The 23,654-nt window shown below is 37.9% G+C and overlaps 2 protein-coding genes across 3 annotated transcripts; one reads left to right on the top strand and one right to left on the bottom strand.

The window, feature by feature from the left end:
* Positions 1-2,043: 2,043 nt before the first annotated feature.
* LOC127878707 (beta-1,4-N-acetylgalactosaminyltransferase bre-4-like) lies at positions 2,044-12,238 on the bottom strand. Its single transcript, XM_052425238.1, has 8 exons — positions 12,193-12,238; positions 11,391-11,548; positions 10,700-10,771; positions 10,023-10,207; positions 9,099-9,221; positions 6,951-7,055; positions 4,169-4,307; positions 2,044-2,070 (listed from the first exon to the last, which is right to left on the bottom strand). Exons 1-8 carry the CDS (start codon positions 12,236-12,238, stop codon positions 2,044-2,046), a joined length of 855 nt encoding a protein of 284 aa, XP_052281198.1.
* Positions 12,239-15,946: 3,708 nt separating this feature from the next.
* On the top strand, positions 15,947-23,496 carry LOC127877473 (uncharacterized). Of its 2 annotated transcripts, none has more exons than XM_052423393.1 (7): positions 15,947-16,139; positions 16,411-16,715; positions 18,296-18,431; positions 18,709-18,775; positions 19,050-19,199; positions 20,016-20,173; positions 22,328-23,496. In XM_052423393.1, the coding sequence occupies exons 1-7, from the start codon at positions 15,957-15,959 to the stop codon at positions 22,421-22,423; spliced, it is 1,095 nt and encodes a 364-aa protein (XP_052279353.1). In that variant the 5' UTR covers positions 15,947-15,956; the 3' UTR covers positions 22,424-23,496. The 2 variants fall into 2 exon arrangements, with proteins under 2 accessions (XP_052279353.1, XP_052279352.1); XM_052423392.1 differs by having other exon boundaries at positions 20,016-20,179.
* The last annotated feature ends 158 nt before the right edge of the window (positions 23,497-23,654 follow it).

Here is a 23,654-nt window from a genome sequence, read left to right as displayed (position 1 = left end):
ACGTAACGTACATGCATTAAGCCCAGTTTTCCAGAAACGCATCTCATTTTTATGTTTCAAAGGTGCTTATATAAGCATAATGTTGTTGTCTTATTACACTCGATCCCCCATGAGTAATGAATGTGTTCATACAATATACTTGCTTGAACTGTGACTGTGAGACTGAGAACGAAATTATCCGTAAGAAATCCGATGCATTGCACCTATTAAGTTCTCTTGTTTCAGCTACAATCAACACCAGATTTTCTAACAGATCGTCCGAGGCCTCGTTTGCCAGTATGTAGGGTATTATTAGTATTGCAAATTAGCATTATATTTTTAATTAATTTAAAAATAAATCAGCACTAAGAAGAAAATCGTTCTACATCTTGTCTTATGCTTTAATGAGTCGAATAAAAGAACTCTACAATAATTAAATTCAAATGCACTTTTATTAGCAAAATGTGAACTCATTAAAAATGCTAGTCAGTACCCAGCAATTGTCAAACATAACACAAACTATAAACAAACAATGACTAAAACTGGGATTACAGCGTTATTAAAGGAACCTTTTTCACAGATTTTGGCATGTATTGAAGTTTGTCATTACATGCTTAATATTGATAAATGTAAACATTGGATCTAAAAAGCTCCATTAAAAAACAAGGAATAAAATAATAAAAATAATAAAATAAATTAACCCTCTATTGGGCACGGACCACTGATTCCTGGAGTAAAAGTATATCGCTAAGGCAACTCGGCCATCCGTGCTCATACAATGAGTGGTGTATTTCATACTTTATATAAGCAGCCCTCGTAGTATCACAAAATATAACAACAACATCAGAACTATTCAAATTATTCAATCGTTTTCCGTTGCAACGCTTTATAATGTTCAGGTTTTTAAATCGTCAAAAGATGCATATAATTGCTATTTTAGAGCATGGTAAATGTTCAGTATTACTGCTTCCTCACAAATATCATAACTACAACAAAAATTTGCAAATCTGAAACAAAAAAATATTTTTGTCAATTGACCAAAACGTGAAAAGACCCCTTTAACCCATTTATGCCTAGCGTCTAGCGCCTTTGCAAACAGCGTAGACCTAGATGAGACGCCGCATCATGCTGTTTGCGTAAGGAATTTCTGTAAGAAATATTCTAAATATAGAAATAAATATACTAGACATTCCTAATTTCGGAAATAAATTGATCCAATTTAGGATGGGAGAGTCCACTAAGCATAAATGGGTTAAGTTCTCTTGTTTCAGCTACAATCAACACCAGATTCTCTAACACATCGTCGGAGGCATCGTTTAACAGTATGTAGGGTATTATTCTTATAACAAATTGACATTATCTGGCTAATTCATGTAAAAAAAAGCGCTAAGAAGAAAATCGTTCTACATCTTGTCATATGCTTTAATGAGTCGAATTGAAGAACTCTAGCAAAATATGAACTCATGAAAAATTCTAGTTAATATCCAGCATTTTTCTAACAGATAAGCAACTATAAATAAACAATGATTACAACTTGGATAACCGCACTATTAAGAAAAGATCGATTTGTGCGGTGTGGGTGCATCAGAAGTATACCCTGATATATCGCGGTGGTGTAGTGGATGAGGTGTCCGCCTAGCGATCGGGAGATCGTGGGTTCGCTCCCCACTCTGGGAGCGTTCTCATTATCTCCTCCATAGACACCAAGTACTGGTTCTTCCCAGGCAACGGACTCGATAATGTCCCTCTGCCTATAATGCTCTAAAGGGCGCTTGGAAGTATAGATAGATAGATAGATGGATGGATGGATGGATGGATGGATGGATGGATGGATGGATGGATGGATGGATGGATGGATGGATGGATGGATGGATGGATGGATGGATGGATGGATGGATGGATAGATAGATAGATAGATAGATAGTGATTTGGCACAAACTTGTTTCAGTCTTTAAATCAAGATAAAAAAATAAGAAATATACGCTGCGAAGTTAGCAACGCATACGGTTCGTGATTTGTCGCCAAAGCCGTTTTTTGCAGTGGACTTTTCCGCAATTGAAATGGTCAGCGTTGAAAATACTCTTGGAACTTCTGAAATATACCAAGATAACGGTCAGCTTTTGTTAAATAAATTGACCGAGCTACGGTTGATAATAACGTTCATTAATCAAATGCCTTAGAAAGTTATCGATATACATGGCCCATAAAGCACGTATAACAGAACTTCGTTCGCGGGACATATCGACGTACTACAGAATACCATTATTGCCATCGTGGTTACACATTAAAAACAAGAGGGCGACAATGCGATAGTGCGATAGTATGATGGCGACAATGCGATAGTACGATGGCGACAATGCGATAGTACGATGGCGATAATGCGACAACGCGATAGTACGATGGCGACAATGCGATGGTACGATGGCGACAACACGATAGTACGATGGCGACAATCCTATAGTCATATCGTACTATCGCCATCGTACTATCGCATTGTCGCCATCGTACTATCTCATTGTCGCCATCGTACTGTCGCACTGTCGTCCTCGTATTATCGTACTATCGCATTGTCGCCATCGTTGTATCGCACTGTCGTCTTTGTATTGTCGCACTGTCGTCATCGTATTATCGCACTATCGCATTGTCGCAATGTCGTCATCGTATTATCACACTATTGCATTGTCGCATTGTCGCCATCGTACTATCGCACTGTCGCCATCATACTATCGCACTATCGTCATCGTATTATCGCACTATCGCTTTGTCGCATTGTCGCCATCGTTCTATCGCACTGTCGCCATCGTATTGTCGCACTGTTGCCATCGTACTATCGCGTTGTCGCATTGTCGCCATCGTACTATCGCATTGTCTTCATCGTGCTATCGCATTGTCGCCATTGTACTATCGCACTATCGCATTGTCGCCCTCTGGATTTTAATGTGTAACCACGATGGCCCTTTCGGTATTCCGTAACGTACAACATCCATAAAGTACGCCCGTATGCAGTGAAGTTGCACTCAATACAGACAGAGAGGGTAATCACGTGATAGACAAGATAGCGACGTCCATACCGAGACAGTTATTTTTCGCCGTTTTATACCCTTTATTACTTCAGTTTATTTTTTAAATGACGCTCACTTTCCAGCCATATCAGTAAGAAGGTGATTAGCGTTTGCTTCGTATTTTAATTCGCTTTATATCTCGACTTTACTCGGTGCAAATGTTCTTAGTGAAGCCCTAATTAGGTCATCCCGCTAAGAAATTTTGCACCGAGTAAAGTCGAGATATAGAGCGAATATGACTTCAAAATAAAAGCCAGTTACTTTCTTTCTAATATGGCTGGAAAGTGAGCGGAATACAAAATAATAATACAAGTAGTAAAGGGTATAAAACGACGAAAAATACCTGCCTCGGCATGGACGTCGCCATTTTGTTTGTCACGTGATTACCCCCTCTGTACAAACAAACACGACGAAATAGCATTGTATTGATGCATTGATTTTCAGCATAGCGGTATTAATGTTTATGAGGCCTCTTTGAGTTCTAAATTAAATTTTTAAGTTAGGAGCTTAAAATTATTTGATAACAACATGGCCTTAAATATTAAATTAAAAACCTGTCGTTACATATAATATCTAAATAACAAATGCTTTTGAAAGCTACTGTACACAAAACATGAGAAATCTTTTATAATAATAGTAGATAAGAACTGACACACGAAACACATAAATGGCGCTGCTTCATCACACGTGAAGGGCATTTATGTTTACTACAAACAATTACCGTGTTACTTTGGTAATAATTGCAATTAATAGCATCGCGCTAACCACTACATTCCCTTACAATTCATCAAATTTAGGGTCATTCATGTATGATTATGTATGTCAAAACTTACCATAGAATAGCTATACTTCTTATTGAAATTATCATATTCCCAGCGTCATGCAAGAATGGGACTTATGCCATATGCGACAAGGGTATCTCCAGACCAGCCTCTGCATCCGCGCAGTATGGCCAGGAGCTACCCTTCCCGCTATAAAGTCACGTAAGGCTTTGTGGACTCATAAGCGGACAGCGTAGCTCCTTACCATACGTCTATTAAGTCATCTTACCTGTTGCTACGCTCGCCGCATAAGACCCATTTTCGCATGACATGACTAATATTGGAAATGTATACGTCATGACCTACCTTAGGGATGTCAGTCTCATTGACAGCGATGTAGACCCACGTGAAAAGCGGCCTTTTCTCAAGAGCAAGAAGTGTATACTGCACCGAACTGATACCATCTTTAAACATACGCTCCTTTGCAGATTTCAAAAGAATATCTCTACAATATCAAAAGAATTGATAAGCTTCAATTTATTGACACTGTTAATTGCACTTTAACGTTTATAAACATGTAAACATGAAAGTTTAGAGAAAGCTTAAGAAGAGAGACAGACACACACAACTACGGTTCAAAAAATGAAATGGTCCTGCGATCCTATAATAAACGTTATATTAGTGCAGAATTCTAAATTTGTATTGGTGAAATAGTCAAAATACGTGGATCCGTTCCGTTAAGCGGGCTTCAAACTGTCGAGCGTAACGGACGATTGTCGCTAAGATCCAGCAACACAGATTTCTATGAAAACCGGGCTTGATGCATGTGCGTAAATTTCGTCCTTAATGAGCCCGTGCATTGAGTAATCTGGGTCCATATTCATCTGGGACAAAACCATTCGCTTTTATAGAATTTTTCCTTAAAAGGAAGTGTCTTCTAAACGAAATCCATGGTAAGCGAAAATTGTCGTCGCTGATAAGCCTGTGCGGACTTAACGAACACGCATTAAGCCCGGTATTCCCAGAACGAGGCTTATCTTTTAAATCATTTGCAGCACCTTTTAACATGTTGGTACCTATACATTTGAACTATCTAATTGAGTTTTATACCGACAATTTAACAACGAGTTATAGCAATAAGATATGACCACACCGACTTAGTCCTAGTAGTTAAGTATACTGGTACGCGCAAACGGACGAACAGCGACCGATATATAATATAGAATCAATGCAGGATTATATTCCTTGGCATGCACACGTATAGTCTGCAAATACAATTACCTTTGTTTTGCTTGTATAATTGTTAGAACTTTGCGGGGTTTTGTATAGTCATCCAAGACGCGCCCTGTTAAAATATTTGATTTCGGTGTTTTTGTACATGAATTGCAAAACGTAATCGATCTTTAGTATGAAAACTAAATATCCAGTTGATGCTTACCGGTTATACATTTACCTTAGTAAGCGATTGTTTAAGGTTTTTGTTTGTATTACATTCGATCTCTTATATAACCGAGCTGACACGAGATTAATTATTACCAAACGACTCGTTTCGTGAAAACGTAAAAGAAATGCTTAAATCGATGGCTAAGTTCGATTTGACATAAAAATGACGAGCGAACTTTATTCCGTTGAAAATTATACATTCGGCTACACATACAAATGTTACGCGTGTCTTTATAAGTTCAACGAACCCTTGTTTAAAGTGTCGACTTATCGATACAACGCTGTACAAGATCATTAGTTTCATATAAGGAGATATCATTACCCTAGTAAATTTGTTCTATTTGGTGTTCTCATTATTTGTAGCGTTCATTTATTAAAAGAAGATCATTTATATTAGATATTACTTTAAATAACATAAGATTTTTTTAGAACAATGTATTATAAGGTATAATAAGTAGGTATACTAATCAAAAGCTGATTAGTTGTAAACATTTAATTAAATATATAATAATGCTATTCTTCAGCGAACAGACGTCAATACTGCATCATTGTAGTTAGTCTGCTCGTTTATTAGAGCCGCGTTCTGGGAAAAGGTGTCTTAATGCGTGTTCGTATTGTCGTCTCAGATCAGCCTGTGCGAACGACACTTTTGTTAAACTGGATTTTTGTTTAGAACAAGCTTCCTATAAACGAAAAGTTCAATAAACGAAGGAAGAGTAATCGGGGTTTTCAGGGGTTGACAGAATGTATTCACACCGTTAAGAACTTTATTTTTGGAAATATCTCAAGTTATAGAAATAAATTTGCAAAAACCTTAAAAATGCATAAAATACATATTTTCTTGCAGTTTGTGCCGATGTCTTAAGCTATAAGAATAAATCCTTGAATACTCCGAAAATCGGTGACAATTTTTCACGTTGCGTAAAGCAAAACCGTGCAGTACAACTCGAATTTTGAACAGGAACACATGCTTATCAAATACAGTTATTCGGATGTATCTATATAACATTGTCATTAGCAGCATAAAAATTTGTCTTATATGTACCAGTTGAAATTCTTAAGAAAAAATGTTGTTTTTTTAAAGTTATTTGAAAGAAAGCATCCTCCTTTACCGTCGTGTTTACATCCATTTAAGTTAAAAGGGGGTACCCCACAAAGTCACGTGGTCCTTCATCCTGATAAGGCTCATTGGAAATTATACTTGACGCACATGCATAAAGCCCGGTTTTCACAGAGCGCTGATCAATAAATAAAAACCAATAGAAAACAAGAAACCTCATCATTCTTTCTGATGTGTGTTTTAATTGCTTTCAGATTTATATAAGGCTGAAATGGTATCGATATATAGAATTAAGATTCAGCTGATAAATTATGCCACACCCTAACACAATGACCAACATAAACATCAATGTTATCGAAAGATGCAAAGATGTCTACAATACTTGTGTTTGTTTTTTGTTTTTGTTTTTGGCTGTTGTTGTTGTTTTTCCAAATTATTTGCTTTTGTAATGAATAAGAAGGTATGATGCAGAACAAATATTTAATACTTATTCTTTAACGAAATAAACATAAAATTTAATGTATACCTTACAACGTATATAATACCCGAACACATATTTTCTTTTCCCATTGTTTCCGACTAAATTGTTTAGCATTATTGCCAATACTGGACAATTTTCCTAAATAAAAACAAATAAATACTGACCGCTTTTGATTAACCGGGTTCCCTGAATCCTTTTGGTGCTGAAGGGCGTAAAATCCACCAATCAGGGGCTTAGGACGGGAAATATGCAGATTTACCTGAAAAATCCTGTAAATGCACTTTACCAGCTAGTGTAAAATGTATGTATACTTGCATTAAGATTCGAATATTAAATGATAGTAAAGCAGGGGAAGTTTTTAAGTTGGTGTTTTATGTGTAAACAAAAAAATCAAAGTTTCTCAGCACAAATAAAAAATAAACAAGAGCTGTGTTTGTGAAACACAATGCCCCCTACTGCGCTTTTAAGCCATATATTTGACCTTTGACTTTGAAAGATGACCTTGACATCGACCTTTCACCACTCAAAATGTGCAGCTACATGAGATACACATGCACGCCAAATATCAAGTTGTTATCTTCAATATTGCAAAAGTTATGACCTAGGTTAAAGTTTTGGGACAGACAGACAGACAGACACAGACAGACACAGACAGACACAGACTGACAGACAGACAGACAGACAGACAGACAGACAAACAAACAGACGACAGACAGACGACAGACAGACAGACAGACAGACAGACAATGCATAATGTAATCGTATATCTAAGAATGGAAACATCTAAAAATCTTGACTATTTATATGAAGTATAGAACGATGAACTGGAAATCATTGATAAAACGGCTGATTAAACCAAATGCAATAATATTTATGATTAATAATAAGCAGTATACAAGTTTGCTAAATGAGCAGGAAACCTGGGCTTAATGCATGTGCGTAAAGTTTCGTCCCAGATTAGCCTGTCCTGTCCACACAAGCTCATCAGGGACAACCCTTTCCGGCTACATTGGATTTTCGTTTTGAAAAAAGTCATCCTCATTGCGAAAGTTTTCAAAAAGCGGAAGTTTTCTTCCCTGAATCGCTATTGTAGACATCATAGGCTTATCTGGGACGGAGCTTTGAGTCCTGTTTTCCGAAAACGAGGTTCATATGTTCTTATTTAGTATTTAATGAAAGATGTTGGATTACAAAAGGTACATATTCCTGCTTAAATAGACAGGTTTGATAGCCAGACAAGAATTGGAAGATCATCTAACCATTTTGCTGAATTCACAGCATTTTTTAGTCTTACACTTGTAAGTGAGGTATCAATAAATAGTATAGTTTCATTGGCAATTTCATTTAGGTAAAAGAGTTGCACTCTTTTGTGTTGACCGGTCCGGATCGACAGGAAGGCAAAGCAAAACCGACCAGTATTCATCATCAGTCGATTACAATCTTTCCGTGTCCATGTTAGCTTGTTTCCAAAATAAAGAAATACATTCAAGAGGAGTTGGCTTTTATAATCCAAACACGACAATGTAATGAAGCAGACATTAAGCCTCGCTATAGGAAAACGGGGTTTAATGAATTTGCGTTAAAGGGATCTTTTCACGCTTTGGTAAATTGACAAAATTGAAAAAAGTTGTTTCAGATTCGTAAGTTTTCGTTTTAGTTATGATATTTGTGAGGAAACAGTAATACTGAACATTAACCATGCTCTAATATAGCCATTATATGCATCTTTTGACGATTTTAAAACCTAAAAATTATAAAGCGTTGCAACGCGAAACGATTGAATAATTTGGAGAGTTCTGTTTTTGTCGTTAAATTTTGTGAAACTACGAAGATTGCTTATATAATGTATAAAATACGACACGGATGTGTACTAGGCGGAATAGCTCAGTAGGCTAAAGCGTTTTTACTTCAGGACTCTGGCAGGACTCCAGGGGTCACTGGTTCGAAACCTGCTCCGGGCAATGTTCTTTTCCTTTTTTTTATTTTTTTCTTGATTTTTTACTGGAGCTTTTACGATCCAATGTTTACATTTATCAATATAAAGCATTTAATGAATAAGTTAAAAAAAATGCCAAAATCTGTGAAAAGGCCCCTTTAAGTGTCGTCTCAAATTAGACTCTGCCGTCCGCACAGCGACAAAACTTTCCGCTTTAACGAGACTTTCACTAAGAGTAGGTTTCATTTAAACGAAACTGCAATCGAAGCGGACTGCACAGGCTGGTCTGGGACGACACTTTACGCTCGTGCATTAAGCCCGTTTTTCCCAGAACGAGGCTCTAGTAAATTAGTTACGGGTTGAAAGCACGACTGACCTTGTGAGAAGGTCATCGTCCTCGCCTCCCCAGCCAAAGTACAGGTTGGAGAACCCGTTGACGGCCCGGAGATGCCGCTCTTTCAGCGCCACGACGCCGCCGAAGTACGCCACGTACGGTAGTCTATATAGACATGGGAGACAATCCATGGTTTATATATACAACTGCAGGGGCGATAATTATAGACAAGAAAAGCAGCAATACGTAACATACCGCTGACTGTATAGACATATGATACAATGCATGTTTATATATGGACATTGCTCTGTGAAAAGAGGTTTCGATGCATGTGTGTAAAGTGTCGTCCAAGATTAGCCTGTGAAGTCCGCACAGGCTGATCAAGGACGACACTGTTCGCTTCTATATTTTTCGTTCAAAGAAAGTCTCTTCTTAGGAAAAATCTAGATTAGGCGTAAAGTGTCGTCCCAGATTAGCATGTGCAGACAGCAAAGGCTAATCTGGGACGACACTTAACGCACATGTATTGAACCCCCTTTTCACAGCGCAAGGCCAAAATATTAACAGGCGGTTGGGTATAATTATACAACAAAAGGATCAGATGTGACGTACATTGGAAGCTCTTTTCAAACCTCTGTCGTTTTATTCATTGCGTTATTAATATGTTTTATTTGGCATTTTTATTTTTGACCTCAATACATGCATAACTAGTACATAATAATAACGTAATAAGTACCAAGGTGAATTTGTTTGCATCAAAATCGTAAACAAAATCTAGAAACACATACACAGTGTGCACGGTGAGTACATTAAACAGCGGAAGATGTTATTACGAAATGTGAAGTTTAAATGTGAGTATAATACTGCAACAAGTTTTTAAATTGCATTTGTACTTTGTTAAAATATCGTTATTTGTGTGTTTTGTATTATACGGTTATGCAGTGGTACAAGCGAAATTGTACTGACTTGCCGTATTTTGTGCTGTGAGCTAACAAGTGCCTGGGAACGCGGCCACAACGATACAAGTTCCGGTCATCCATAACAAGAAGATCTACGTCATGTATGACGTAGCACGTGTACGGTATGACGTCAGACGCTACCAAGAATCCCACGTTAGCAAGAAGGCCTCTGTTAAAAGGCGTAGGATACGCCTGAAACGAAACGAACGAGAATGCAGGATGTGCTCTGACAATATATCGCAGTGACATATCCTACGCAGTGTGGTCTTGTAATAAGTAAAAGAGATTGCATTTTATTCTGCCAGACGCTAGTAAGCCTAAATTCTTCATATATGTACGTACTTATGCAAATAATTTAATCGGAGTAAAAAGCATTTGACAATTAATTCGATGTTTTATGGCATGCCAAGTCTTCGTTTTCTATTGTCAAAATCCATATTTCTACCACTTATTCAAGTATGACAGTTGGCTGTAACGAAAGTGTGTGCACTTTGTACCGATAAATTCCTCGATAGGCAAAGCATGCCCAGAAAAAGTGGGGTAAGTCAAGTGACCGCTGGTATTGTTATAACAAAAACAGTTATATTTTGTAATAATAACAACGTAAAAGTAACAACGCGTGCTTGCTTTAAAACCGGTATCTAGGGTCTCTATCTACTGTCTAAAGCACGTGTTATGTTTTACCATTTCCACGACGTATATCCCGTACTGGAGATTCTGACGCTGAAGAACCGAGTGAAGATGATGAAGCTGTACCTGTCATTTAGGAAAGTTCACATGAACCTTCATCTGGGAAAACGGGGTTAAATGCATGTGCGTAGAGTGTCGCCCTATATATGTATGTGCAGTCTGCGCAGGCTTATCAGGTCCAGACTGCACATGCTAATCAGGTACGATACTATAAGCACATGCAATAAGCCTCGTTTTCCCAGAGCGAGAATCAAATTTTAGGTATACATTATAGAAAGGGCGACAGATAAGTAAGTTGGTTGCGCTTTTGGTTGCTGGAGATGGTGCCTTCTAAAAGTGGTTTCCACTATGAAGTCCAGAGTTCCATTCCTAGTGCCTTACTTATTGAAAACTCGAACGACATTGCACTAAAGCGCCGACTTCTGATTCTGTCAGGCAAACATACTACATGGGGGATTAATTTACATTAATCTCTGTGGTCATTTTTTATTTGAGGCAACACTAAAGGTATTGTTACATACATTTATAAGCAACACACAAATTTCATACTGTGTATGAGCGTGCGTGCGCGTGTGTGCGTGTGTGCGTGTCTTATTCCTTGAATTTCAATTCTCAAATATTATTTAACATTTCGCTCTACTAGTGAAAATAAACGTGTTACACAGCCAATACTGTCGTCACTTGCCTTAAGATTTTGCTCCCTGTCTCGGTACGGTATAATAACTGCGACTTTCTCCCTCGGCACGCATCCCCCGGGCCTATACTGACCCCCTGAATCCACAGCCTCTCTGGTCCGGGAAGCCAGTGGGGAGGCATGAAAGGAGTCCTCTGAGAGTCGCCCGACTGCGCATTATCAAAACAGCCTCGTTCTAATAAGCGGTCCGCACATGATAATCACGGACAACACTTTTTATGTAGACTATTTTGTTTTAAATAAGTTTCTTGTTAACGAAACAACAGTCTTAGCGGAAAGTGTCGTCCCTAACTGGCCTATGCGGACTGCATTAAGACCTGTTTTCCAAGAACATGTCTCGCATTATGAGAACAGTGTGTAAAACGAGCACGATCTTTCTTGAGCATATATTTATCAAATAAAATTTCATGCAAACGGGTAATATCATTTTACTGGATTATGTTTAACATGTGTGTTGAAACAAACGTTGATGCTTAGAAGTTTCTCTGTTGCAAAGGTTTGTGAAATATAATAAATATTGAACTGTCTATCAGTCGTACATAGTGAAAACTTGCTGACATTTAATAGCAATTTTCTTTGACAAACTCCTAAAAATAAAGGCGGTAAACTGCGTTTGTCTTATTTGTAAGTATTAGGTCAACAAAGGTTCAAAACATAAATAGGAATACATTCATTTTAGAGATATAATGAATTAACTTAAGCAACCGCGGAATAGCGGTACATACCTAATTCCTGGGGCCAAAGAGGACAATAATTAGGACGCTTCCGATCCAGTCGTGCAACATCGTCTGACGCATGTCTCTGTCCGTGTCCATGCCCCCGTGACCTGTCGGTACCATTTCCGGTTTTAACCACGACTGTTTTTATATGCCCTGATTCAAACTTCCGGTCATTAATAGAGGATTCTTGCAGTGATACATCTCTGTGACCCGAGTTTAATTTCGGAAAACTGAGCAAGGATCCGTTTGATCTTTGATTGAATCTTGTTTTGTGAGTTAAAGACGCCATCCTCTCGACATTTTTGTATAAGCCAAACCTTGCATAGTCCATGTAAGACGATTTCTTCTTTAAATTCCGGGTACTGTTGAATATTGCAGCAGTACTCGTTTGTTCATGAAACCAATCCTTTCTAGATAATTTGAATTTATCAATATGGTAATTAGGGATATACAGCACGAACAGAATGGAACAGGGAATGATCATAAACACCAGGCATGCGTGAACGACCCAGCGGATATGACGTATCATGTTGGTACCTGATGACGGATCTGGACCTGGCAAGGTTGTTCAGTTGTAGGACTGAAGATATAAAAGAGGATCTTTTAATGATATCATATTTAACACCTTTCCAGTCGATTGATTTTATCAAAGCAATAAATAGTAGAAGTACACACACTTTGTTGCTAATCAGGGATAATTTGATACAGATTTAATGAATGTGCGTAAAGTGTCGTCCATGATTATCCTGTGCAGTCCGCACAGGCTAATCAGGGACGACACTTTTGGCTTTAACTGGAATTTTGCTAAGAAGATACTATCTTTAAACGCAAAATATCATAAAACGGAAAGGGTCGTCCCTGATAAGCCTGTGCGGACTACACAGGATAAAGCTGTGTTCCCACTGCCGATCAGATCAACTTGATCAAACCCGACCAAGCGGTCGAGTACTGGTCTGGTTCGGTCGGCATGAGTGATCGGGGGCGGTCGGGTAGGTCGGCATTTTACACGATATGCACCCGATCCGCTCGAACTCTACCCGAGTTATTTTAGATCGCAACACGATCCTCTCGACCTCTATTCGATTTGATGTACAGATTTACTAGACTGCTACCCGACGGCTACTCGACCGTACACGATCACTTCCCGATTGCTATTCGACCATACACGAGCTCTGTACCCGATCCGCTCGACCTCTACCCGAGTTATTTTAGATCGTTGTGTACGACTGTAGTACGACCATCACGATCTGGTCGTGTGAAGATCTTGTTGCGATCGAGCTGAGGTCCACTTGGTCGAGCGGATATCGTATAGGGCTCGCGTATAGGTCAAGATGATCGAGCGGAAATCGGAGAGATGGTTGAGTTGACGTCGTGAATAAGTCGTGTGTGGGTCGTGTGTTATCGACAAGAGGTCGAGAAGAAGTCGTGTATACCCTTTTTAGTCTAGCTTGGTCGGGTTTGGTCGGGAAATTTCGGTGATCTGGATGATCGAGTAGATCGGATCGGCAGTGGGAACCCACCTTAATCTGGGACGACACTTTACGCACGTGCATTAGAGCCCCTTTTCGCAGAGCACGGCCCATATATAAATATATATATATATATATATATATATATATATATATATATATATATATATATATATATATATATATATATATATATACCCATCGATGTTAAAAAAAGGCTTGATTTTTCAGCTTATTTAGGTCTTTAATATGAACATCGTAAATACAATGGTCGTGTTCGTGAAACTTGTGAAGGTTAAAATGAACTACGGTCAGTTTTTTCGATTAGTTCATATGAAATCGACATACTTGCACATGAATTAAACAAACACGTGTACCAATAGAAATAGTAGAAACCGTAAGATATGTTATTATTTGAATACATAGGCGCACTAGTACAACTTCGGCGTAAATGCCATCCAAATGCCAGGTACTAGCTTGTTACCGGAGGTTCGGCGATTTAATCCTTTGGATGATTTATTTTAAAAAAAAGAAGATTAATTTGTCGATAATCGCTTTTATCTTTCTAGAGGCAACAATGCACTTAACTCTTTCAGTGCGGGAACCGAATTTTGAAGGCCTTTGCAAACAGTTTGGATCCAGATAAGACGCCACACAACGTGGCGTCTCATCTGGATCCAAACGGTTTGCTCTTCTGATAGTATTCTTTGAAAAAAAATCGAAGAAAATGCTAATTTTAGAAATTCAACAGACGACATTTTAGCAGACGACAAATTTCTCAGCATGCAAAGGGTTAACATGAGCCCCGCTCTGGGAAGACTTGGCTTTAAGCCTGTGCGGAAAGTATTAGCTTGAGCAGACCGCACAGGCTGATCAGGGACGACCCTTTAATGCATTAAGCCCTGTTTTCCAAGAGCGCGGCTCATATATTGCACACAATGACAATCAATTAAGCAATACTTATTTCTTAACAATCTCTTTATTATTAATATAAACATTTTTTAAATAATTGAAGAAATCCGTCTCTATACATGTAAATTCATATTTATATCAGAACACGTTTGAATAAGTAAATAAGGCATTTGCGTACGATTTATGGTTAGATCTAAATAAGATTCTCAAATGTTTAAAATTACATCGCTTCCTACCTTTCAAAATATAACTTCAACTGATAGTCAAGAAAAAGAATCACTCAAATTGAAAACACTTAACTTCAAAATGGCTCTTTTAAACGGTTAAATTTGAACCATCGGTCGTGATTGATTTATATCTGACTAATCGATTACAATTAAATTAATTACGCCGTATATAGACCAAGTCGTTTATTTTAAATCTGAATAGTGTATTTTGACGTATCTCTCACATGTAATCTTTATTGATCAATGGCGATGTTCAATATTAAATACCCTATAGGTAATCGAGGTTTATTTGAGTCGCGTTCTGAGAAAACTTGACATCATGCATGTGCGTAAAATGTCGTCCCAGATATGCTTGTGCGATCCGCACAGGCTAATCAAGGACGACACTTTCCGCTTTAATGGTATTTTTCGTTAAAAGGAAGTCCCTGTTTACCAAAAATATAGTTTAAGCGGAAAGTGTCGTCCATGATAAGCCTGTGCGGACTGCACAGGCTAATCTGGGACGACACTTTACACACATGCATTATGGTCAGTTTTCTCAAAATGCGACTCATTTATCTTCCTTTAAAAATACCAGTATTTTTTGTTCAACAAAATTAAATTATTGGATTTTCGATTGTAATATTTTTCTAAAGAATGATAATTTCGAAATGGTTATACGTTGGATTAATTACTCAGAGCGTTTATTAGTTAAATATTAACTTGAGTTGTGGTATTACATGAACAACTGGAGTTCATCCTTTCTATAATATTACGAATGCAGTTAAGATTTGAACGTTTAAATACATAATTTCATAAATTATGTAAAACCAAGATAACATAATCAACATTAGCCACCAAGAATGTACCTTCAGAGGATTCTTAATAACAAAGCCAGGGCAAAAATGTTTCTGTTGAAAATGTTTAATTCACGTGCGCAAAAAATCGTCCCAGATTAGCCTGCGCAGTTGTGTGGACTTGAAAGGCTAATCAGGGACGACACTTAAGCTAATGTATTATGCCTCGTTTCCTAAACGCGCTACTCATATTGATGCATTAACATTTTAAGATAATTTCGATATTTTTCTCTGCTACGCTGATATAAGACAGTTGATAGTCGTATGAAAAGATTCACTTCATTGCTAGAACAATGATTACCACAAAAATTGAACGGGCCTCGTTTTATTGAAAGTTAGGGTTGAGGAAATATGCGCAAAATGTTAACTGAAACAATCAGTGTCCGGGAATACGATGCTTCTTGCAGTCGTCTGCTTTGTGTGCGTACCTTTCATGAGTCACGGACTCCATGGCTTTCTTGACGTCGTCACTTACAACACTGGATTGACGCCAATTGTGGACCGGTATAAGGAGAGACGGGTAATGATTGGTGAATCAATAAGGAAGCTTGATGCTGACGTCATCTGTCTACAAGAGGCAAGTGATTGTGTTTTTTTTAAACAAGTAACAAAGTTAAAATATGTGAACACATATACAAATACCGGTATTTCGGTCCATAAAATTAAGTTACAAAGTAACAGCTTATACAATCTCATATAGTAACATAATCTATTTGAATAAAAGAAGCATTCACACGTGTATATACGAATGTAAATTAAGCGATTCATGTTTGATAGCAAAACATCATCACTTTCATACCTTCTGTTAAAATATCAACTCTACACATCATGTATTACAACTTTAAAAGGTTTGGTTTTCCACCGACATGTCAGCCATTATGGACGCCGTCGGTAGAGACCGGTATCCGCACACCTTCAGTGGCCTTCACGTCGGCGTCGGTCATTTACGGACGACACATTTCACGGACGCTCCGTGCATGACCAAAGGCTTCAGTATTGAGTTCCTGCCATGTTTTCTCGCGAAATGCGCCGCTATGTCGTCAGATCTTGAAATGCTGATGTGCGCAAAACAAAAGTGTCGGATGTTCGAAACCCTGACACAACCTTGTATCACGTGCCTTGTGATTTCCGGTATCAGTAATATCTTGCAAAGGTGAGTATAATTAATAAAAACGTTATTATGGTGTGTTTTGTATATTTGAACGTTTTTGTGATGTCTTGTGTCTATTTGAATGATATTGCGATGTGTTTTGTCTATTTGAACGTAATTGCGATGTGGTTTGTCTATTTGCACGTTATTGCGATGTGGTTTGTCTATGTGTACGTTATTGCGATGTGGTTTGTCTATTTGAACGTTATTCTGGTGTGTTTTGTCTATTTTAACGTTATTGTGATGTGGTTTGTCTATGTGAACGTTATTGTGATGTGGTTTGTTTGTACGCTATTGCGATGTGTTTTGTCTATTTGTACGTTGTTGCGATGTGTTTTGTCTATTTGAACGTTATTGCGATGTGTTTTGTCTATTTGAACGTTATTGCGATGTGCTTTGTCTATTTGAACGTTATTGTGTTGTGTTTTTTTTCTATTTGAACGTTTTTGCGATGTGTTTTGTACATTTGAACGTTATTGTGGTGTGTTTTGTACATTTGAACGTTATTGTGATGTGTTTTGTCTATTTGAACGTTTTTGCGATGTGTTTTGTACATTTGAACGTTATTGCGATATGGTTTGTCTATTTGTACGTTATTGCGATGTGGTTTGTCTATTTGAACGTTATTGCGATGTTCTTTGTGTATTTGAACGTTATTGCGATGTGTTATGTCTATGTGAGCGTTATTGCGATGTGCTTTGTCTATGTGAACATTATTGTGATGTGTTTTGTCTATTTGAACGTTTTTTGCGATGTGTTTTGTACATCTGAACGTTATTGCGATGTGGTTTGTCTATTTGAACGTTATTGCGATGTGGTTTTTCTATTTGAATGTTATTGCGATGTGGTTTGCCTATTTGAACATTATTACGATGTGTTCTGTCTATTCGAACGTTATTGTGGTATGTTTTGTCTATTTGAAGGTTATTGCGATGTGTTTTGTCTATTTGAACGATACTGTGATGTTCTTAGGGAATTGTGAGAACGTTCAAAAATTGAATATGAAAACAACATTTAGTTTTTTCGTGTACCTATTTGGGCGCAAAATTTCCTTATTTTGTTTTCTTTATTTCATATATCCTAAAAAAAGTTTTGCTTTGTTACAAAATTATACTATTTTGTGCTAAGGTAGACTTAAATGGAAAAACTTAAGTTGGAAACGTCACTTTAGAGCAAAACAAAATCACGATAAAAGCACATAATAATTTCAGTATAACCATTTTAAGGGACTTGTTTACGGAATGTCGAAAGCTTAATTTTCAAAGATCGGAAAAAAGAACACCATACAACAGGGAGCGAACGGATAATTTTAGCGTAGACTCGTATTGAAACTCAATGTCGCATATGAGTCATCATCATTAGAAATTGATAAAATTATTAAGTGCTATAACATATTGATAATTTTGAGAGTTTGTGTTGGTTTCGTTATAGTGTGTGACATTACCATAAAAAATCCAAAAGGCCCTTTAAATTAAATTATTTAACTACGGAATTCTTACCCATTTACGACCGTCATAAATATTTGAATATTTACATTCATAAAAAAAGGTAATTTATTTTAATATCATGGTTAATCTGCATAGCTGTGTGGATGTCCGGGGAACACGTTTCAACGAGCTGGGCTTGTTATTGCTAAGTAAGCGACCCATCGAGCACGTGCGCACGAGGCACTTTGTGGCCGACAAGGTGTTGATCCCTCGAGGCTACATAGACGCCGAGGTAAGTAGGGTAGGGAAGAGCGCTGTCTTGATAGAGCAGACGACAATGAAATCACGTCCGACTTCAGCTAGCCTGAGTTGCTTAAACGTTTCGGAACAAATTTATAACAGCAAAAATATCCAATTCTTTTACACTTCAGTTAACCCTTGGGCAAACATTTGCTCAAGCCATACTGTTCATATTAAAAAGTCGACGATTTCGCTCAATTATTTATAATAATCGTATAACCAGAGAAAGAAGCGCTTCCCGTTTATTTGCGGAGAGTTTCTGTTTTCAGGTGGACGGACTTGTGAAGATTGTATGCACTCACCTCAGCGCCAATGTGGGAGAAACATATTTCGAAGGTAAAATTTTAGCGACAATTAATTTGCAATTTTTGCTATACAAAACATTTTGAATGTTTCATGTTCTTTATTAGAATCAAATTTTGTATATATAATGTTCTTCATTATATTAGCATCATTTTATAAAATCTTGATATACTATCGTGCTAATCAAATAACGAACACGTGAAATGTAACCGGTAAAGTACAGTAACGGCGAAATGTATTGTTTCCGTGTGAGGAACGCTCCCGGTTAGTAATACTGTGTAATTTGAAATCGTCGATATCGTATCAGACCTGGACTACGAAAGCTGGTCCCAACAGAACCTGGCAGAGGCCCGGCATGTCGTGCGCGTTCTCGAGCACGTGCATCACGTGATCGTCATGGGGGACCTGAACTCGAGCCCGGCCGTGTCACAGGCGGCGGTGGAGCCTGACTTTCCAGGTGCAGTTAATTAGTTTAGTTTAGTTGAAACCTATTTATTTTATTTTATTATTTCCTCGAAAGCCGAAAGCTTAATGAAATGATTTCTTGTCCGCATGCTAGGCAGAACCAGAACATGGTGTCTATGGGGAGATCTAAATAACACTCCCGCAGTGGGGATCGAATCCGTGAAATCCCAATCCATTACGCCACGGAGAAGTGAACTATGATACTGTATACAGATTATATTCATTCCGTGTACAGTCTTGCAACGTTTTATACATTCTATCATGTTTGCACTTCATGTTTACAGAGAATGACTGGGTTATCTTGTTGTTACTTTTCGCATATAAACGTTATTAATTTAACTACTGGCAGTAAGTGGTAAAGAGCAACCAAAATATGTTGCTTTAGTGTTTCTTTTAATGTTTTAATGTGTGTACTGTACATCTATCACGCACATCAAATATGCATAAAGGATACTTAACCACATCGCTCTATTATACCATAAGAATTAATTGAGTCGTGTTCTGAGAAAACTGGGCTTAATGCATGTGTAAAAAGTGTCGTCCCAGATTAGCCTGTGCAGTCCGCACAGGCTAATCAGGGACGACACTTTCCGCTTTTATGACATGTTTCGTTTAAATGAAGTCTCTTCTTCGCAAAAATCCCAATTCAGGCGGAAAGTGTCGTTCCTGATCAACCTGTGTGGACTGCACAGGCTAATCTGTGACGACACTTTACGCACATGCATTAAGCCCAATTTTCTCAGAACACGACTCAATTGTAAGCATTAAACTAGTACACACCGCCATCTCGTGAATATTTTAACTCCAGACTCGTATGCCTATCTCGAGAACCATGGTTACCACGGTGTTTACGTCAACGAGCACGGGATCTGCACATGGTGCACCTACAACCCGCTGACGAAAACGAGACGCAACCTCATCCTCGATCACGTGATGTCAAAGAACCTCACTATTACCGGAATAAGGGTACTGGTAAAATGGCATTGATTCAGAGTATACAAGGCACAAGTATTCAGCAACTGGAGCGGCATGTTTTAATATCAGTTATTTATTATTTATGTTCAATTTGCGACTCTTCTTACGCGACGATAAATAGTGAAGAAAAAAGTTCCAAAATAATGAATGATAACGAATTTTAACCGAAAATCTTCATTTAAATCAAAACACGCGATCTGGCACTGAACACAAATTCAGTATGCACTCCATGTTATCATAAGTGTGTTGTTGTTCACAAAAATTGCAGCTTTGTTCGCCAACCAACCAAGTCAATAGTTTCCAGATCCCCTTAGCTGAAGGAACATTTAGTCTTGCACCAAACGATTCCGTATGCTCTTTTAAGCCGTCAGGAAGTTCTGATGTCCTCATGGATACAGTTTGTATTTCATACGACATTAATGTGACAAAACGTCTCACATCTGTCTGTTGTTCTAATTCTTTTCACGTGACGTAGTTAATTAAAATCTGAGTCTTTACAACCGGATTGCACGAATTAATCAGAATTACTGAGCGTACGACGAATTTATCTTTCTTTCACCAACATACAGTTGAATCTGGAACTTAATTAATTAAAAAGGAAATGATCATGATTGATAATAATCTGTTACCATAGAGATCTATAAACTGCAGTCTTGTTGACATGATATACCATTGTATGAAGCCCACATGAGTGCCTATTGTTCAAATAGTTCTAAGGAGTTAGTTATTTTTTAATTAAAGGGGAAAATGTTATCAGGGTGCAGGATCACGTGACTTTGTGGAAAGCGGAAAGTGGTGATTTTTTCGAATAACCTTTTTAAAACAAATTTTCTTAAAAATTTCAACTAGTGCATACAAGACAGATTTGATGCCGCTAATGCTTAGCAATGTGAAATACATCAGAATTACTTTATTTAATAAGCATGTGTTCTTGTTAAACAAAATCTATGTGTACTGCAATCATTTATACGATTATGCTTGACGCAACGTGAAATTGTGTCACCGATTTCAGACGTATTTAAGGCTTTATTCTTATACCTTAGGATATCGACACAAACTGCAAGAAAAACTGTCTTTTATGCACTGAAGATTTTTGCAAATGAATTTCAATAATTTGAGATATTTGTAAAAAAAAGTTCTTAACGGTGTGTTTACATTCGGTCCAGTCCGTGTGTAAACCCCTAAAAAACGTTGATTCTGCACCCTGTTAATGCAGAACATTACAAGTTACGCGGCCTAGTCTTCTCAGTCATAATAACAGATGATTCCAGTTCGATCGTCTTTAAAAACACAAGAAACCGTCGGAGACGGGTGATGCTCCCCAAATTTTTTTTTGTCACAATATTGCACTATATATTCAGATAAAAGGAAACGTCTTGAGGGCACAGTAGTTGGGGGGTGGGGGGGCAATAATTTTTTTTAATAGAAAATTTCAAAGGGCCATTACTCTGTAAAAAATCACACGACCAGAACCCGCTGATAATATGCACATCTCCTCTTGGTAGTGAAGCTTCCCATAAACTTTCATTGAATTCCGGTCATTAGTTGCTGATAAATAGCCCGGACAAGAATTGCACTATATGTACAGTTAATGGAAAATTTCAAAGGGACATAACTCTGTGAAAAATCATCCGACCAGAACCCGCTGATAATATGCACATCTCCTCTTGGAAGTGAAACTTCCCATAAAGTTTCATTGAATTCCGGTCATTAGTTGCTGAGAAATAGCCCGGACAAAAATTGTGCACGGACGGACGGACACACGGACGGACAGACGAAGCGGCGACTATATGCTCACCCCAAAATAAATTTTGGGGGAGCATAATAAATGTAATTTGATAAATAGGTTAGTATACATGTATTTAACCCATTTATGCCTAGTGGACTCTCCCATCCTTCTAAATTGGATCAATTTATTTCCAAAATGAAGGATTTCTAGTATACTCATTTCTTTAATTAGAATATATTTTACAGAAATTCCTGTAAGCAAACAGCGCAGACCCTGATGAGACGCCGCATCATGCGGCGTCTCATCTGGGTCTACGCTGTTTGCCAAGGCCTTTTTTCTAGACGCTTGGCATAAATGGGTTAAATACTTGACTACATGCACTTGTGTATTCAATATGTGTGTGTATCCACTTTCAGAGAACATTGGACCGCAATCTACCAGGAAAGACATTCCCGGCCTCCGATCATTTTGGAATACACGTGACTTTCAAACGCACTGGATTTTTAAACTAAGACTCACGGGGATTGCTAAGCTCATTAACGGCGTATTTTACATGCCACGCGATTGTTATATTCCAACATTAAGTTGACGGAAATGTTTACTAAGTAGTACAGCCGTATTTAACGCACGTTCTTACTGTTTTTACTTGAGTTTGCATGAACGCGAAGTACTATTTGCAAATAGGGTTGAACAAGTGAACAAGTGACACATGCATATTTATAAATATGTATATGACGGTACGTTTCTTTTGTATGATATGCATTGTTACAAGATCAAAGGATACTATGATATGTATAAGTAGTTAATTGAGTCGTGTTCTGAGAAAACTGGGCATAATGCATGTGCGTACAGTGTCGTCCCAGATTAGCCTGTGCAGTCCACACAGGCTAATCAGGGACGACTCTTTCCGTCTAAATATAATTTTTTTTGCTAAGAAGAGACTTCATTTAAATGAACAATGTCTTAAAAGTGGAAAGTGTCATCCCTGATAAGCCTGCGCGGACTGCACAGGCTAATCTGGGACGACACTTTACGCACATGCATAATGCCCAGTTTTCTCAGAACGAGACACAATTTATCATAACTATGGTGCATCGTGGCCTTATTGCAAAGCGCAGACCTGTTGTTTTACTTCAAGAGTCACGTCAATGGATATGCAGTCCCGCAGTCTGGTCAGGATCTACCATGCCCGCTAAAAATCGCACATTGCTTCAAGGTCTCATAAGAAGGCAGGACTTCTCCAGAACAGACTGGTAAAATGCCCGCTATAAGGTGCACAATAGTTTGTGGTCTTCTGAACAGGCAGGACTACTCCTTACCAGACTTCACAAATGCCCGCGCTGGATTGGAGCAATATGACCGCCTATAGCATACAACTCATTTTTGCATGACACTGATTAAAAGCAATAAGACACGAGTCTGCAAATGTGCAACCATGCCCCTGAATACTATTAGATTGTAGACAAATATCATTTATTATTTTCCAATTACTTTCATGCAATTATCACTTTACCACTTAGATACATATTTTAACACATTTGTAGTCTCTTAGAAAATTAAATTGAATAAAAGACATTTCTTACTAGATTCACATTTTAAATAAAGGCTTCATTTCCAACCCTTAGATACTGATGCGCAGCAAACAGCATAAAACCTGAACAGACTGCGAGTTACTCGCAGGTTCTGTTTTTTTTGATGGTTGCAAAAGCCATTTTAACATTTCCTCTGAGTGGGAAAGGATTA

Source organism: Dreissena polymorpha, chromosome 4, assembly GCF_020536995.1.
Source record: "Dreissena polymorpha isolate Duluth1 chromosome 4, UMN_Dpol_1.0, whole genome shotgun sequence".
Lineage (NCBI taxonomy): Eukaryota > Metazoa > Mollusca > Bivalvia > Myida > Dreissenidae > Dreissena > Dreissena polymorpha.
Note: the sequence above shows the minus strand (reverse complement) of the source record. Positions and strands in the feature narration are given on the sequence as shown.